Source organism: Aegilops tauschii, chromosome 5, assembly GCF_002575655.3.
Source record: "Aegilops tauschii subsp. strangulata cultivar AL8/78 chromosome 5, Aet v6.0, whole genome shotgun sequence".
Classification (NCBI taxonomy): domain Eukaryota; kingdom Viridiplantae; phylum Streptophyta; class Magnoliopsida; order Poales; family Poaceae; genus Aegilops; species Aegilops tauschii.
The window spans coordinates 475,579,955-475,595,737 of NC_053039.3; the positions used below are offsets into that span (position 1 = coordinate 475,579,955).

Here is a 15,783-nt window from a genome sequence, read left to right on the forward strand (position 1 = left end):
AGTAGTCCCTCTGCTATAGCCGTGCGCCGGACATCCTATCCCGATTGATCACTCTTCTCCCTTTTGATTGAGCCCTTGAAGTTGAGAATATGCTCCACCTGCCGGTCCATTTCCTCTTGCATGCTCATGAGCATGATCATGTCCACTTCTTCGTCTGAATATGAGGAATTGAAGAACTCTTCTTGAATCATTTGATCAAGCTCCGCCGGTTCATACTCCTCGTTAGACGAAGCATTGGAATTCATCGTTTTCCCTAAAAAATCACTAAAAAATCCGGTCAGACAATGCATCGAACACATAGAGCGCAAGGCGGAGCCAGAGAGTTGTCGGACGTACCGCGGTGGGGTTCGAGCCGACGAAGACGTCCCCAGCGGCGAGGACGGGGGAGAGGACTGCTCTGCCAGAGGTGCTGGCGCAGAGGCTAGGAACGGCTGTGGGCTGCGCGTGGCGGCGGACCGGCGAGACAAACGTCGAGGAGGAGGAGGAAGAAAGGAGAGAGCAAATGGATCCGGTAGATCCATTTGGCGGATTTGGTGCAATTTGCGATAGGGTCGGGCTGTCGGGTCCGACGTGGACGGAGTGCTCGGATGCCCCATATCCGCCTCATATTTAGGTTGGATTTGAGGGGTACCGGTCAGTCCGGGTATTTGAGGCCCGTTTGACGCGCCCATTTGGGTTGAAATTCCGTGACCCGTCAGTGACCGGGCGGCCCGCCCGGGGCATATGAGGCGGGTTTGGGGCGCCCGGCTGTAGATGCTCTAACCGATCACCATTCTATCCACTCATTCTTTTTGTTATGCTTTTATATCAACGAGTTTCTTTGTTATTTTGCCTTCCTTTACTTTTTTAGTGATAGATAACATGTATGCAATGGCGTGCATGTTAAAGAAATAAGAATATTAGCATGAACTCCATCATGTACCACTTCAAATATTTTTAGGTGCACCCGTTGTTATTGGTCAAATGTGGTGGGTTTCTTCATAATTATATAGTGAACTGACTTGGGTGCTGTCATACGGGGCTTGTTCGACTCGATCCTTGAGTTGAGGATGAGAAGATGTAGTGTGAGGGCATCCCATGTGGTGGAGCCAAGGAGCATGGGCAGCTGCACGAAGAGGTTTTTGAAACCTTGGAACGGTGTGTCCGAAACAAGATGTTTTTTTGTAATCGAGTCACTAAAGTTATATCTATTAATTAAGAATATAATTACCAAATTGATTAATTAGCCAAAAATGGACGAAAACAGTTAAAATATGCCGAGGAGACGAGACAACTCAATCAAACTGGCCACCCACAAAGATCTATACACAAAGCCGAAGAGAGGAACTCCGTCGAGGTTGCCAGCACAATGTCACCGAATCTGACCCTTCAAACTTCCGTGGAACGCGTCTGGGTAGTGACCAGATGCGTTCTTACTTTGTTTACAATTTGTCCGATCAAATGCATATGATTAATAGGGATGGAGAGAGGGAGAGAATAGAAAGAATAAAAAAGATAAAATATGGTCCGAGATGGGCCGCATCCTACGTGTCGGGCTATCTGGTCATGCTCGGACATCTCCATGTTCTCCTCGTATATTTTGTGGATATGATAATTTGAGGACAATTCGGTCATATGAAGACAAAGTGAGGGTCTGATTGAGTGCCTTTTTTCTTCTCTCTGTCCGAGCAGTGATCGGGGTTTGGGTGGTCGGGTTGTAGACGCTCTAAAAACGTTGAATGGGCTACCGGCGGCTTTTGTAGTGTGGCAAGTCCAACACGAGCGAGAGATATGCACATACAGGTCCGCCTTTTGCTGCTTTCCCGTCATGAATGATTGCTGCGTGTGTTGTTTTAGTAATGGTAGAGAACTGAGCGTAGCTCAGTTGGCAAGGCGCGGGAGTTCGCAGCCAGCCCAACAGGGTTCAAGTCTTGACTTGAGTGTTTGGTGCTCACGGAGTTTTCTTCTATAAAAAAATGCCAACAGGCTAGTCTAGCCCAGGTTGGTCTTGTTTTTGTTTTAGTTTTAGTAATGGCCTAATGGATACGCTTTTTGTTATGTTAGCAACAGCTGGTTTCAAGACAGCAACAGGCTTGGCTTTGTTTAGTGGGGGGAAATCAAGGACCATTCGTGATTCGGCTGGTCATAGGCTCCTTTCTACTCCAGCAGGCTAAACAAGTGTTTAATGCGTGTTTGCTACCGCCGAAGATGCCAATCTGAAACGAGTAACGTGGGTGGGCAACCAGGGGCTCTTCACGGGGCAGAGGGGCGCTGCAAAATGATCAACAGTGGTTTGGCGCGAGCGATATCTTGTCAAGATGAAGCGGCACAGGCTGGAACTAATTTACCACTGATAATATTATTATTTTTGAAACAGAACACTGATAATAATGAAGGGGTTGTGTTTTGGTAGACGGAAGCGATCACGCACAGTACCGTACGTGCGACAATTCAAAGGCCAGCGGTGCATGCCTGCGCGGCGGCGATGGTGACGGCGACGTGGAGGGAAGTGGACCTGGCAACCTCGGCCCTGACGCGACGGGAGGGAACCACACGCGAACCACGAGATCCGACAGAGGCGGGTCAGAGTGTGATCCCCGCGCCACGACGGCAGGGACCTGTGCGTGAGCGAGTACGTACGTCGACGCTGATCGAGCGTGTTGCCTTCCGTGCGCGGGGACGTACGCACACCTCCCGGTGGCCGGTGCCGGTGCCGGTGCCGGCCCCTTTTTCTCGGCGGACGACGCGCATCGCGTCGAGATCGCCCGTGCGTGGCAAAATTTCGTGTTTTGACCTTTTTCCGATAGAAATTCGGGATCTAACCTGGTTTAAAAAAATTTCGGGATTTGACCCTTTTTCTTACCGCCAGGTGCTCTGGCGGTAGGCTTAGACAGCCTACCGCCAGGCGGTAGGGTACTTATCCACGTCAGCACGTGGAGACGGCTGCCGTCCCCTTCCGTCGCACCCTACCGCTGAAGCCCCTGGCGGTAGGGTACTTATCCACGTCAGCACGTGGAGACGGCCGCCGTCCCCTTCCGTCGCACCCTACCGCTGGAGCCCCTGGCGGTAGGGTACTTATCCACGTCAGCACGTGGAGACGGCCGCCGTCCCCCTCCGTCGCACCCTACCGCTGGAGCCCCTGGCGGTAGGGTCCGGGCAGTTATTTCGCCCGAGACCCCGGGCCCCTGCCCATCTCCCCACCCCTCCCCCTTCCCCCGTCGGCAGTTCCTCTTCCCCCCCCCCCAAGTCGCCCCTCTCTCCCTCTCTCATCTCCTCCACTCTCCCTCTCGGATCTTCACCGCTTCTTCATCGTTTTTGCGGATCGAGATGGCACCGAAGAGAGAAACGTAAGCTCCTCCAATCCCTCCAATTAGTTTTTGCAAACTTGCTTCCGATTCGACGCATTATTTGCTTGAAATCCCTCATATTTTTGAACTTAGATTGGATTTTTTTCACCTAAGATTGTTTTAGCTTGATTGTAGTTCTAGTTCTTAGTTCTTTAGTAACTAGTGGTATTGAATATGAACTCTAATCAATAGTTCATATGTTAGTGTGAAGATGAACCCTAGTTCATAATTTTTTTTGTTAAAAAAATTATGATGTAATGTTGATATGAGGATGAACCCTACTTTGATGATGCATGTTGATATGATGATATGATGTAGTGTGAAGATGAACCCTAGTTTTATGATGCATGTTGATATGATGATATGAAGATGTTGTTTGGAAAAAATTATTTAAAAATATGATGATATGATGTATGTTGGAGGTTTTTTTGTTGATATGATGCATGTTGATATGATTTGATCCATCATGTGTAGTAGATGTTGTTGGAGGAATATGCTTAAGATTTTATTTTGATATGATGCATGTTGATATGATTTGATTTCATTTTTTGTTTATGTATGCTTATGCTTATGATGCTTTTGTTTATGAAATTCTATTAAGGCGGCCACCTCTTGCGGACAACATCGGCCCACGGTACTCCATGCTGGACTGGGCATTCGACAAAGGTCATCGTGCCCGTTTCGTAGAGAACGGAGAGGTAAGTGATATGAATGAAATATTGATCAAAGTTTTCGGATTGATGAAAATAATTTCCTAACTTTTGGCGTTCACTTTTTGACAGATGCTCCAGCCACTGCGCATGAGGGGTCACGGGGTTCATGGGCATATGGACTACGACGAGCGCTACGCGCCGTTCTTCAAGAGAGCCCGTCTGTTGGGTTTTGTGTTGCAGTTCAAGCGTCAGCCGCCGACGCTTGTCCACGCAGCTATGACAACGTTGATTGACTGGTGGCGACCGGAGACCCATTCTTTCCATCTGCCATGCGGGGAGATGATGGTGACCCTCGAGGATTGGGCGATGATTACTGCCATGCCGATCGAGGGTCATGCACTCACCGGGCGAGTGGAGAGGACCAACTGGCAGCAGAGGGTTGCCACCCTCATCGGCAACTGCCCCGCTACTAAGGGTAACCATACATCCGGTGTGCTGTTGACCTGGCTCTCGGAGCACCGGTGTTGGAAATATGCCCTAGAGGCAATAATAAATGGTTATTATTATATTTCTGTGTTCATGATAATAGTCTATTATTCATGCTATAATTGTATTGTCCGGAAATCGTAATACATGTGTGAATACATAGACCACAACCTGTCCCTAGTAAGCCTCTAGTTGACTAGCTCGTTGATCAACAGATAGTCATGGTTTCCTGACTATGGACATAGGATGTCATTGATAACGGGATCACATCATTAGGAGAATGATGTGATGGACAAGACCCAACTTAAGCATAGCATAAAAGATCGTGTAGTTTCGTTTGCTAGAGCTTTTCCAATGTCAAGTATCTTTTCCTTAGACCATGAGATCGTGCAACTCCCGGATACCGTAGGAGTGCTTTGGGTGTGCCAAACGTCACAACGTAACTGGGTGACTATAAAGGTGCATTACGGGTATCTCCGAAAGTGTCTGTTGGGTTGGCACGGATCGAGACTGGGATTTGTCACTCCGTGTAAACGGAGAGGTATCTCTGGGCCCACTCGGTAATGCATCATCATAATGAGCTCAATGTGACTAAGGCGTTAGTCACGGGATCATGCATTGCGGTACGAGTAAAGAGACTTGCCGGTAACGAGATTGAACTAGGTATTGGGATACCGACGATCGAATCTCGGGCAAGTAACATACCGATTGACAAAGGGAATTGCATACGGATTGATTGAATCCTCGACACCGTGGTTCACCCGATGATATCATCGTGGAACATGTGGGAGCCAACATGGGTATCCAGATCCCGCTGTTGGTTATTGACCGGAGAGGCGTCTCGGTCATGTCTGCATGTCTCCCGAACCCGTAGGGTCTACACACTTAAGGTCCGGTGACGCTAGGGTTGTAGAGATATATGTATGCGGAAACCCGAAAGTTGTTCGGAGTCCCGGATGAGATCCCGGACGTCACGAGAGGTTCCGGAATGGTCCGGAGGTGAAGAATTATATATAGGAAGTCCAGTTTTGGCCACCGGGAAAGTTTCGGGGTTTATCGGTATTGTACCGGGACCACCGGAAGGGTCCCGGGGGTCCACCGGGTGGGGCCACCTGTCCCGGAGGGCCCCGTGGGCTTAAAGTGGAAGGGAACCAGCCCCTAGTGGGCTGGGGCGCCTCCTTGGGCCTCCCCCCCATGCGCCTAGGGTTGGGAACCATAGGGGGGGGGGGAGTTCCCCCTTGCCTTGGGGGGCAAGGCAACCCCTTCCCCCCCTTGGCCGCCGCCCCCCCAACCCTAGATGGGTTTTGGCCGGCTCCCCCCTCCCAAGGGGTCCTATAAATAGTGGGGGGGAGGGAGGGCAGCAAACCTACAGCCTTTGGCGCCTCCCTCCTCCCCTACAACACCTCTCTCTCTCGCGCAGAAGCTCGGCGAAGCCCTGCCGAAGAGCCGCTACATCCACCACCACGCCGTCGTGCTGTTGGATCTCCATCAACCTCTCCTTCCCCCTTGCTGGATCAAGAAAGGAGGAGACGTCGCTGCACCGTACGTGTGTTGAACGCGGAGGTGCCGTACGTTCGGCACTCGGTCATCGGTGATTTGGATCACGGCGAGTACGACTCCGTCATCCACGTTCATTGGAACGCTTCCGCTCGCGATCTACAACGGTATGTAGATGCACTCCCTTCCCTCGTTGCTAGTAGACTCCATAGATGCATCTTGGTGAGCGTAGGAAAATTTTAAAATTATGCTACGATTCCCAACAGTGGCATCATGAGCCAGGCCTATGCGTAGTTACTATGCACGAGTAGAACACAAAGAAGTTGTGGGCGTTGATGTTGCCAATTCTTCTTGCCGCTACTAGTCGTTTCTTGTTTCGGCGGCATTGTAGGATGAAGCGGCCCGGACCGACCTTACACGTACGCTTACGTGAGACAGGTTCCACCGACTGACATGCACTAGTTGCATAAGGTGGCTAGCGGGTGTCTGTCTCTCCTACTTTAGTCGGAACGGATTCGATGAAAAGGGTCCTTATGAAGGGTAAATAGAAATTGGCAAATCGCGTTGTGGTCATACGTAGGAAAGAAAACGTTCTTGCTAGAAACCTACAAACCACGTAAAAACTTGCAACAACAATTAGAGGACGTCTAACTTGTTTTTGCAGCAAGTGATATATGTGATATGATATGGCCAGAAGATGTGATGAATGATATATGTGATGTATGAGATTGATCATATTCTTGTAATAGGAATCACGACTTGCATGTCGATGAGTATGACAACCGGCAGGAGCCATAGGAGTTGTCTTTATTATTTTGCATGACCTGCGTGTCATTGAATAACGCCATGTAATTTACTTTACTTTGTTGCTAAACGGTTAGCCATAGAAGTAGAAGTAATCGTTGGCGTGACAACTTCATGAAGACACAATGATGGAGATCATGGTGTCATGCCGGTGACGAAGATGATCATGGTGCCCCGAAGATGGAGATCAAAGGAGCATGATGATATTGGCCATATCATGTCACTATTTGATTGCATGTGATGTTTATCATGTTTTTGCATCTTATTTGCTTAGAACGACGGTAGCAAATAGGATGATCCCTTATAATAATTTCAAGAAAGTGTTCACCCTAACTGTGCACCGTTGCGAAGGTTCGTCGTTTCGAAGCACCACGTGATGATCGGGTGTGATAGATTCTTACGTTCGAATACAACGGGTGTTGACGAGCCTAGCATGTACAGACATGGCCTCGGAACACACGCAATACACTTAGGTTGACTTGACGAGCCTAGCATGTACAGACATGGCCTCGGAACACGGAGGACCGAAAGGTCGAGCATGAGTCGTATAGAAGATACGATCAACATGGAGATGTTCACCGATCTTGACTAGTCCGTCTCACGTGATGATCGGACACGGCCTAGTTGAGTTCGGATCATGTTTCACTTAGATGACTAGAGGGATGTCTATCTGAGTGGGAGTTCATTAAATAATTTGATTATATGAACTTAATTATCATGAACTTAGTCTAAATCTTTACACTATGTATTGTAGATCAAATGGCCCACGTTGTCCTCAATTTCAACGCGTTCCTAGAGAAAACCAAGCTGAAAGATGATGGCAGCAACTATACGGACTGGGTCCGGAACCTGAGGATCATCCTCATAGCAGCCAAGAAAGATTATGTCTTAGAAGCACCGCTAGGTGAAGCACCAATCCCTGAGAACCAAGACGTTATGAACGCTTGGCAGCAGCGTGCTGATGATTACTCCCTTGTTCAGTGCGGCATGCTTTACAGCTTAGAACCGGGTCTCCAAAAGCGTTTTGAGAAACATGGAGCATATGAGATGTTCGAGGAGCTGAAACTGGTTTTTCAAGCTCATGCCCGGGTCGAGAGATATGATGTCTCCGACAAGTTCTTCAGCTGTAAAATGGAGGAGAACAGTTCTGTTAGTGAGCACATACTCAGAATGTCTGGGTTGCACAACCGCTTGTCTCAGCTGGGAGTTAATCTCCCGGATGACGCGGTCATTGACAGAATCCTCCAGTCGCTTCCACCAAGCTACAAGAGCTTTGTGATGAACTACAATATGCAGGGGATGGAAAAGACCATTCCCGAGGTGTATTCAATGCTGAAATCAGCTGAGGTAGAGATCAGAAAAGAACATCAAGTGTTGATGGTGAATAAAACCACTAAGTTCAAGAAGGGCAAGGGTAAGAAGAACTTCAAGAAGGACGGCAAGGGACTTGCCGCGCCCGGTAAGCCAGTTACCGGGAAGAAGTCAAAGAATGGACCCAAGCCCGAGACTGAGTGCTTTTATTGCAAGGGAAGTGGTCACTGGAAGCGGAACTGCCCCAAATATTTAGCGGACAAGAAGAAGGCCGGCAACACCCAAGGTATATGTGATATACAAGTAATTGATGTGTACCTTACCAGTACTCGTAGTAGCTCCTGGGTATTTGATACCGGTGCGGTTGCTCATATTTGTAACTCAAATCAGGAACTACGGAATAAACGGAGACTGGCAAAAGACGAGGTGACGATGCGCGTCGGGAATGGTTCCAAGGTCGATGTGATCGCCGTCGGCACGCTACCTCTGCATCTACCCACGGGATTAGTTATAAACCTCAATAATTGTTATTTAGTGCCAGCTTTGAGCATGAACATTGTATCTGGATCTCGTTTAATTCGAGATGGCTACTCATTTAAATCTGAGAATAATGGTTGTTCTATTTATTTGAGAGATATGTTTTATGGTCATGCCCCGCTGGTCAATGGTTTATTCTTGATGAATCTCGAACGTGATGCTACACATGTTCATAGTGTGAATACCAAAAGATGTAAAGTTGATAACGATAGTCCCACATACTTGTGGCACTGCCGCCTTGGTCACATTGGTGTCAAGCGCATGAAGAAGCTCCATGCAGATGGACTTTTGGAGTCTCTTGATTACGAATCATTTGACACGTGCGAACCATGCCTCATGGGTAAGATGACCAAGACTCCGTTCTCCGGAACAATGGAGCGAGCAACCAACTTATTGGAAATCATACATACCGATGTGTGCGGTCCAATGAGTGTTGAGGCTCGCGGAGGATATCGTTATGTTCTCACTCTCACTGATGATTTAAGTAGATATGGGTATGTCTACCTAATGAAACACAAGTCTGAAACCTTTGAAAAGTTCAAGGAATTTCAGAGTGAAGTCGAGAATCAACGTGACAGGAAAATAAAATTCTTACGATCAGATCGTGGTGGAGAATATTTAAGTCACGAATTTGGTACACACTTAAGGAAATGTGGAATAGTTTCACAACTCACGCCGCCTGGAACACCTCAGAGAAATGGTGTGTCCGAACGTCGTAATCGCACTCTATTGGATATGGTGCGATCTATGATGTCTCTTACCGACTTACCGCTCTCATTTTGGGGTTATGCTTTAGAGACTGCCGCATTCACTTTAAATAGGGCACCGTCTAAATCCGTTGAGACGACACCGTATGAATTATGGTTTGGGAAGAAACCTAAGCTGTCGTTTCTAAAAGTTTGGGGATGCGATGCTTATGTCAAGAAACTTCAACCTGAAAAGCTCGAACCCAAATCAGAAAAATGCGTCTTCATAGGATACCCTAAGGAAACTATTGGGTATACCTTCTACCTCAGATCCGAAGGCAAGATCTTCGTTGCCAAGAACGGGTCCTTTCTAGAGAAGGAGTTTCTCTCGAAAGAATTGAGTGGGAGGAAAGTGGAACTTGATGAGGTGATAGTCACCCCTTCCGAACCGGAAAGTAGCGCAGCGCGGGAAAATGTTCCTGTGGTGCCTACACCGACTGGGGAGGAAGTTAATGATGATGATCATGAAGCTTCAGATCAAGTTACTGAACTTCGTAGGTCCACAAGGACACGTTCCGCACCAGAGTGGTACGGCAACCCTGTCCTGGAAATCATGTTGTTAGACAACGGTGAACCTTCGAACTATGAAGAAGCGATGGCGGGCCCGGATTCCGACAAATGGCTAGAAGCCATGAAATCCGAGATAGAATCCATGTATGAAAACAAAGTATGGACTTTGACTGACTTGCCCGATGAGCGGCGAGCCATAGAAAACAAATGGATCTTTAAGAAGAAGACGGACGCAGATGGTAATGTGACCATCTACAAAGCTCGACTTGTCGCTAAGGGTTATCGACAAGTTCAAGGGGTTGACTACGATGAGACTTTCTCACCCGTAGCGAAGCTGAAGTCCGTCCGAATCATGTTAGCAATAGCCGCATACTATGATTATGAGATATGGCAGATGGACGTCAAAACGGCATTCCTTAACGGCTTCCTTAAGGAAGAGTTGTATATGATGCAGCCGGAAGGTTTTGTCGATCCTAAGAATGCTAACAAAGTATGCAAGCTCCAGCGCTCAATCTATGGGCTGGTGCAAGCATCTCGGAGTTGGAACATTCGCTTTGATGAGATGATCAAAGCGTTTGGGTTTACACAGACTTATGGAGAAGCCTGTGTTTACAAGAAAGTGAGTGGGAGCTCTGTAGCATTTCTCATATTATATGTGGATGACATATTATTGATGGGAAATGATATAGAATTCTTGGAAAGTATAAAGGCCTATTTGAATAAGTGTTTTTCAATGAAGGACCTTGGAGAAGCTGCTTACATATTAGGCATCAAGATCTATAGAGATAGATCAAGACGCCTCATTGGTCTTTCACAGAGTACATACCTTGACAAGATATTGAAGAAGTTCAGTATGGATCAGTCCAAGAAGGGGTTCTTGCCTGTATTGCAAGGTGTGCAATTGAGCACGGCTCAATGCCCGACCACGGCAGAAGATATAGAAGAGATGAGTGTCATCCCCTATGCCTCGGCCATAGGGTCTATTATGTATGCCATGCTGTGTACCAGACCTGATGTAAACCTTGCCGTAAGTTTGGTAGGAAGGTACCAAAGTAATCCCGGCAAGGAACACTGGACAGCGGTCAAGAATATCCTGAAGTACCTGAAGAGGACTAAGGATATGTTTCTCGTTTATGGAGGTGACGAAGAGCTCGTCGTAAAGGGTTATGTCGACGCTAGCTTCGACACAGATCCGGATGACTCGAAGTCACAGACCGGATACGTGTATATTTTGAATAGAGGAGCAGTAAGCTGGTGCAGTTGCAAGCAAAGCGTCGTGGCGGGATCTACATGTGAAGCGGAATACATGGCAGCCTCGGAGGCAGCACAGGAAGCAGTCTGGATGAAGGAGTTCATTACCGACCTAGGGGTGATTCCCAATGCGTCGGGCCCAATGACTCTCTTCTGTGACAACACTGGAGCTATTGCCCTTGCGAAGGAGCCCAGGTTTCACAGGAAGACCAGGCATATCAAGCGTCGCTTCAACTCCATTCGTGAAAGTGTTCAAAATGGAGACATAGATATTTGTAAAGTACACACGGACCTGAATGTAGCAGATCCGTTGACTAAACCTCTCCCTAGGGCAAAACATGATCAACACCAGGACGCAATGGGTGTTCGATTCATCACAATGTAACTAGATTATTGACTCTAGTGCAAGTGGGAGACTGTTGGAAATATGCCCTAGAGGCAATAATAAATGGTTATTATTATATTTCTGTGTTCATGATAATAGTCTATTATTCATGCTATAATTGTATTGTCCGGAAATCGTAATACATGTGTGAATACATAGACCACAACCTGTCCCTAGTAAGCCTCTAGTTGACTAGCTCGTTGATCAACAGATAGTCATGGTTTCCTGACTATGGACATAGGATGTCATTGATAACGGGATCACATCATTAGGAGAATGATGTGATGGACAAGACCCAACTTAAGCATAGCATAAAAGATCGTGTAGTTTCGTTTGCTAGAGCTTTTCCAATGTCAAGTATCTTTTCCTTAGACCATGAGATCGTGCAACTCCCGGATACCGTAGGAGTGCTTTGGGTGTGCCAAACGTCACAACGTAACTGGGTGACTATAAAGGTGCATTACGGGTATCTCCGAAAGTGTCTGTTGGGTTGGCACGGATCGAGACTGGGATTTGTCACTCCGTGTAAACGGAGAGGTATCTCTGGGCCCACTCGGTAATGCATCATCATAATGAGCTCAATGTGACTAAGGCGTTAGTCACGGGATCATGCATTGCGGTACGAGTAAAGAGACTTGCCGGTAACGAGATTGAACTAGGTATTGGGATACCGACGATCGAATCTCGGGCAAGTAACATACCGATTGACAAAGGGAATTGCATACGGATTGATTGAATCCTCGACACCGTGGTTCACCCGATGATATCATCGTGGAACATGTGGGAGCCAACATGGGTATCCAGATCCCGCTGTTGGTTATTGACCGGAGAGGCGTCTCGGTCATGTCTGCATGTCTCCCGAACCCGTAGGGTCTACACACTTAAGGTCCGGTGACGCTAGGGTTGTAGAGATATATGTATGCGGAAACCCGAAAGTTGTTCGGAGTCCCGGATGAGATCCCGGACGTCACGAGAGGTTCCGGAATGGTCCGGAGGTGAAGAATTATATATAGGAAGTCCAGTTTTGGCCACCGGGAAAGTTTCGGGGTTTATCGGTATTGTACCGGGACCACCGGAAGGGTCCCGGGGGTCCACCGGGTGGGGCCACCTGTCCCGGAGGGCCCCGTGGGCTGAAAGTGGAAGGGAACCAGCCCCTAGTGGGCTGGGGCGCCTCCTTGGGCCTCCCCCCCATGCGCCTAGGGTTGGGAACCATAGGGGGGGGAGTTCCCCCTTGCCTTGGGGGGCAAGGCAACCCCTTCCCCCCCTTGGCCGCCGCCCCCCCAACCCTAGATGGGTTTTGGCCGGCTCCCCCCTCCCAAGGGGTCCTATAAATAGTGGGGGGGAGGGAGGGCAGCAAACCTACAGCCTTTGGCGCCTCCCTCCTCCCCTACAACACCTCTCTCTCTCGCGCAGAAGCTCGGCGAAGCCCTGCCGAAGAGCCGCTACATCCACCACCACGCCGTCGTGCTGTTGGATCTCCATCAACCTCTCCTTCCCCCTTGCTGGATCAAGAAAGGAGGAGACGTCGCTGCACCGTACGTGTGTTGAACGCGGAGGTGCCGTACGTTCGGCACTCGGTCATCGGTGATTTGGATCACGGCGAGTACGACTCCGTCATCCACGTTCATTGGAACGCTTCCGCTCGCGATCTACAACGGTATGTAGATGCACTCCCTTCCCTCGTTGCTAGTAGACTCCATAGATGCATCTTGGTGAGCGTAGGAAAATTTTAAAATTATGCTACGATTCCCAACAGAAGACATGCCCCGAAGGCGCCGACGAGACGACTGTGGAGTGGTACGCGAGGGCCTACCTGTGGTATATTCTCACGGAGGTCGTGTTTTCAAACAGCTCCGGGAACTCTGCCAACAGGTCATATCTCTTCTTCCTAGCAGACTGGGAGGCAGGGTACAGTTGGGGGACCGCATCTCTCGCCTACCTATACCGTTCGGTAAGAGAGTATCTAATTTCCTACCTACCTACGAAAGTGTGTCCATGACATTTTGTTATATCTGATCCTCATTTGATGTTTTGCAGCTTGACGACGCAACGCAGAGGACGGGAGACCAGTCCAATATGGGTGGCTTTGTCTGGGCCTTCTCCATTTGGATGTGGGAGCGGCTGCCGGTGGGGCGTCTGGAGAAGATGCCAAGACGCCCATGGGGTGCCTATAGCAAAGACGGCGACGAGACTCGACACCCCACCGTAGCTTACGAGTGGGACGTTGTCAAACTCTACACGGGCCTAAACAAGACTTCGTACAAGACCTACACCAACGAGTTGGAAGATTTGACGCATATGCAGGTATATGAACTCGCTTAACACCTTTCTCTTTGATTCCACTTTTGACCGAGAGTGGGAACTTACCAACGTATATGTAATAGGTAAACTGGTGGCCGTATCATGACCGAGAGTGGGACTTTGATCTGAACGTGATGTGCGATGCGGACCGTGGTCTCTGGCGGTGCATCGTGCCCATGATCTGTGTGTACGCCATCGAGTGGCACTTGCCACACCGCGTGGCCACGCAGTTTGGGGTGTATCAGCATACCCCACCGGGCCAGCCCACCGATACCGGCGGCCACGCGCTCCACCTGTGAGCGCTTTGTTCTCTGTCCCCATGATTTCATTGCGTGGCGACTTTATTATGATGTTTCTTGTGGCCTATTGATGACCCACAAGTATAGGGGATCTATCATAGTCCTTTCGATAAGTAAGAGTGTCGAACCCAACGAGGAGCAGAAGGAAATGATAAGCGGTTTTCAGCAAAGAATTCTCTGCAAGAACTGAAATTGTAGGTAATAGATAGTTTTGTGATAAGATAATTTGTAACGAGCAACAAGTAACAAAAGTAAATAAAGTGCAGCAAGGTGGCCCAATCCTTTTTGTAGCAAAGGACAAGCCTGGACAATTTTTTATATAGAGAAAAGCGCTCCCGAGGACACATGGGAATTATCGTCAAGCTAGTTTTCATCACGTTCATATGATTCGCGTTCGGTACTTTGATAATTTGATATGTGGGTGGACCGGTGCTTGGGTGCTGTCCTTACTTGGACAAGCATCCCACTTATGATTAACTCCTATTGCAAGCATCCGCAACTACAAAAGAAGTATTAAGGTAAACCTAACCATAGCATGAAACATATGGATCCAAATCAGCCCCTTACGAAGCAACGCATCAACTAGGGTTTAAGCTTCTGTCACTCTAGCAACCCATCATCTACTTATTACTTCCCAATGCCTTCCTCTAGGCCCAAATAATGGTGAAGTGTCATGTAGTCGACGTTCACATGACACCACTAGAGGAGAGACAACATACATCTCATCAAAATATTGAACGAATACCAAATTCACATGACTACTAATAGCAAGACTTCTCCCATGTCCTCAGGAACGAATGTAACTACTCACAAAGCATATTCATGTTCATAATCAGAGGAGTATTAATATGCATAAAGGATCTGAACATATGATCTTCCACCAAATAAACCAACTAGCATCAACTACAAGGAGTAATCAACACTACTAGCAACCTACAAGTACCAATCTCAGACTTAGAGACAAGAATTGGATACAAGAGATGAACTAGGGTTTGAGAGGAGATGGTGCTGGTGAAGATGTTGATGGAGATTGGCCCCCTCCCGATGAGAGGAGCGTTGGTGATGACGATGGCGATGATTTCCCCCTCCCGGAGGGAAGTGTCCTCGGCAGAACAGCTCCGCCAGAGCCCTAGATTGGTTCCGCCAAGGTTCCGCCTCGTGGCGGCGGAGTCTCGTCCCGAAAGCTTGCTTATGATTTTTCTTCGGACGAAAGACTTCATATAGCAGAAGATGGCCACTGGAGGGCCACCAGGGGGCCCACGAGGCAGGGGGCGCGCCCAGGGGGGTAGGTCGCGCCCCCCACCCTCGTGCCTGGTGGGTGGCCCCCCTCTGGTATTTCTTCCGCTCAATATTTTTTATATATTCTGAAAATAACTTCCGTGGAGTTTCAGGACTTTTGGAGTTGTGCAGAATAGGTCTCTAATTTGCTCCTTTTCCAGCCCAGAATTCCAGCTGTCGGCATTCTCCCTCTTCATGTAAACCTTGTAAAATAAGAGAGAATAGGCATAAGTATTGTGACATAATGTGTAATAACAGCCCATAATGCAATAAATATCGATATAAAAGCATGATGCAAAATGGACATATCAACTCCCCCAAGCTTAGACCTCGCTTGTCCTCAAGCAGAAGCCGATAACGATAAATATGTCCACATGTTTAGAGGTAGAGGTGTCGATA

At 48.2% G+C, this 15,783-nt stretch overlaps 1 protein-coding gene across 1 annotated transcript; it reads left to right on the forward strand.

Annotated features, from left to right (window-relative positions):
• Positions 1-3,967: 3,967 nt before the first annotated feature.
• Positions 3,968-14,106, forward strand: LOC141023042 (serine/threonine-protein phosphatase 7 long form homolog). Its single transcript, XM_073499344.1, has 5 exons — positions 3,968-4,024; positions 4,109-4,522; positions 13,263-13,457; positions 13,544-13,810; positions 13,891-14,106. Exons 1-5 carry the CDS (start codon positions 3,968-3,970, stop codon positions 14,104-14,106), a joined length of 1,149 nt encoding a protein of 382 aa, XP_073355445.1.
• Positions 14,107-15,783: the final 1,677 nt, after the last annotated feature.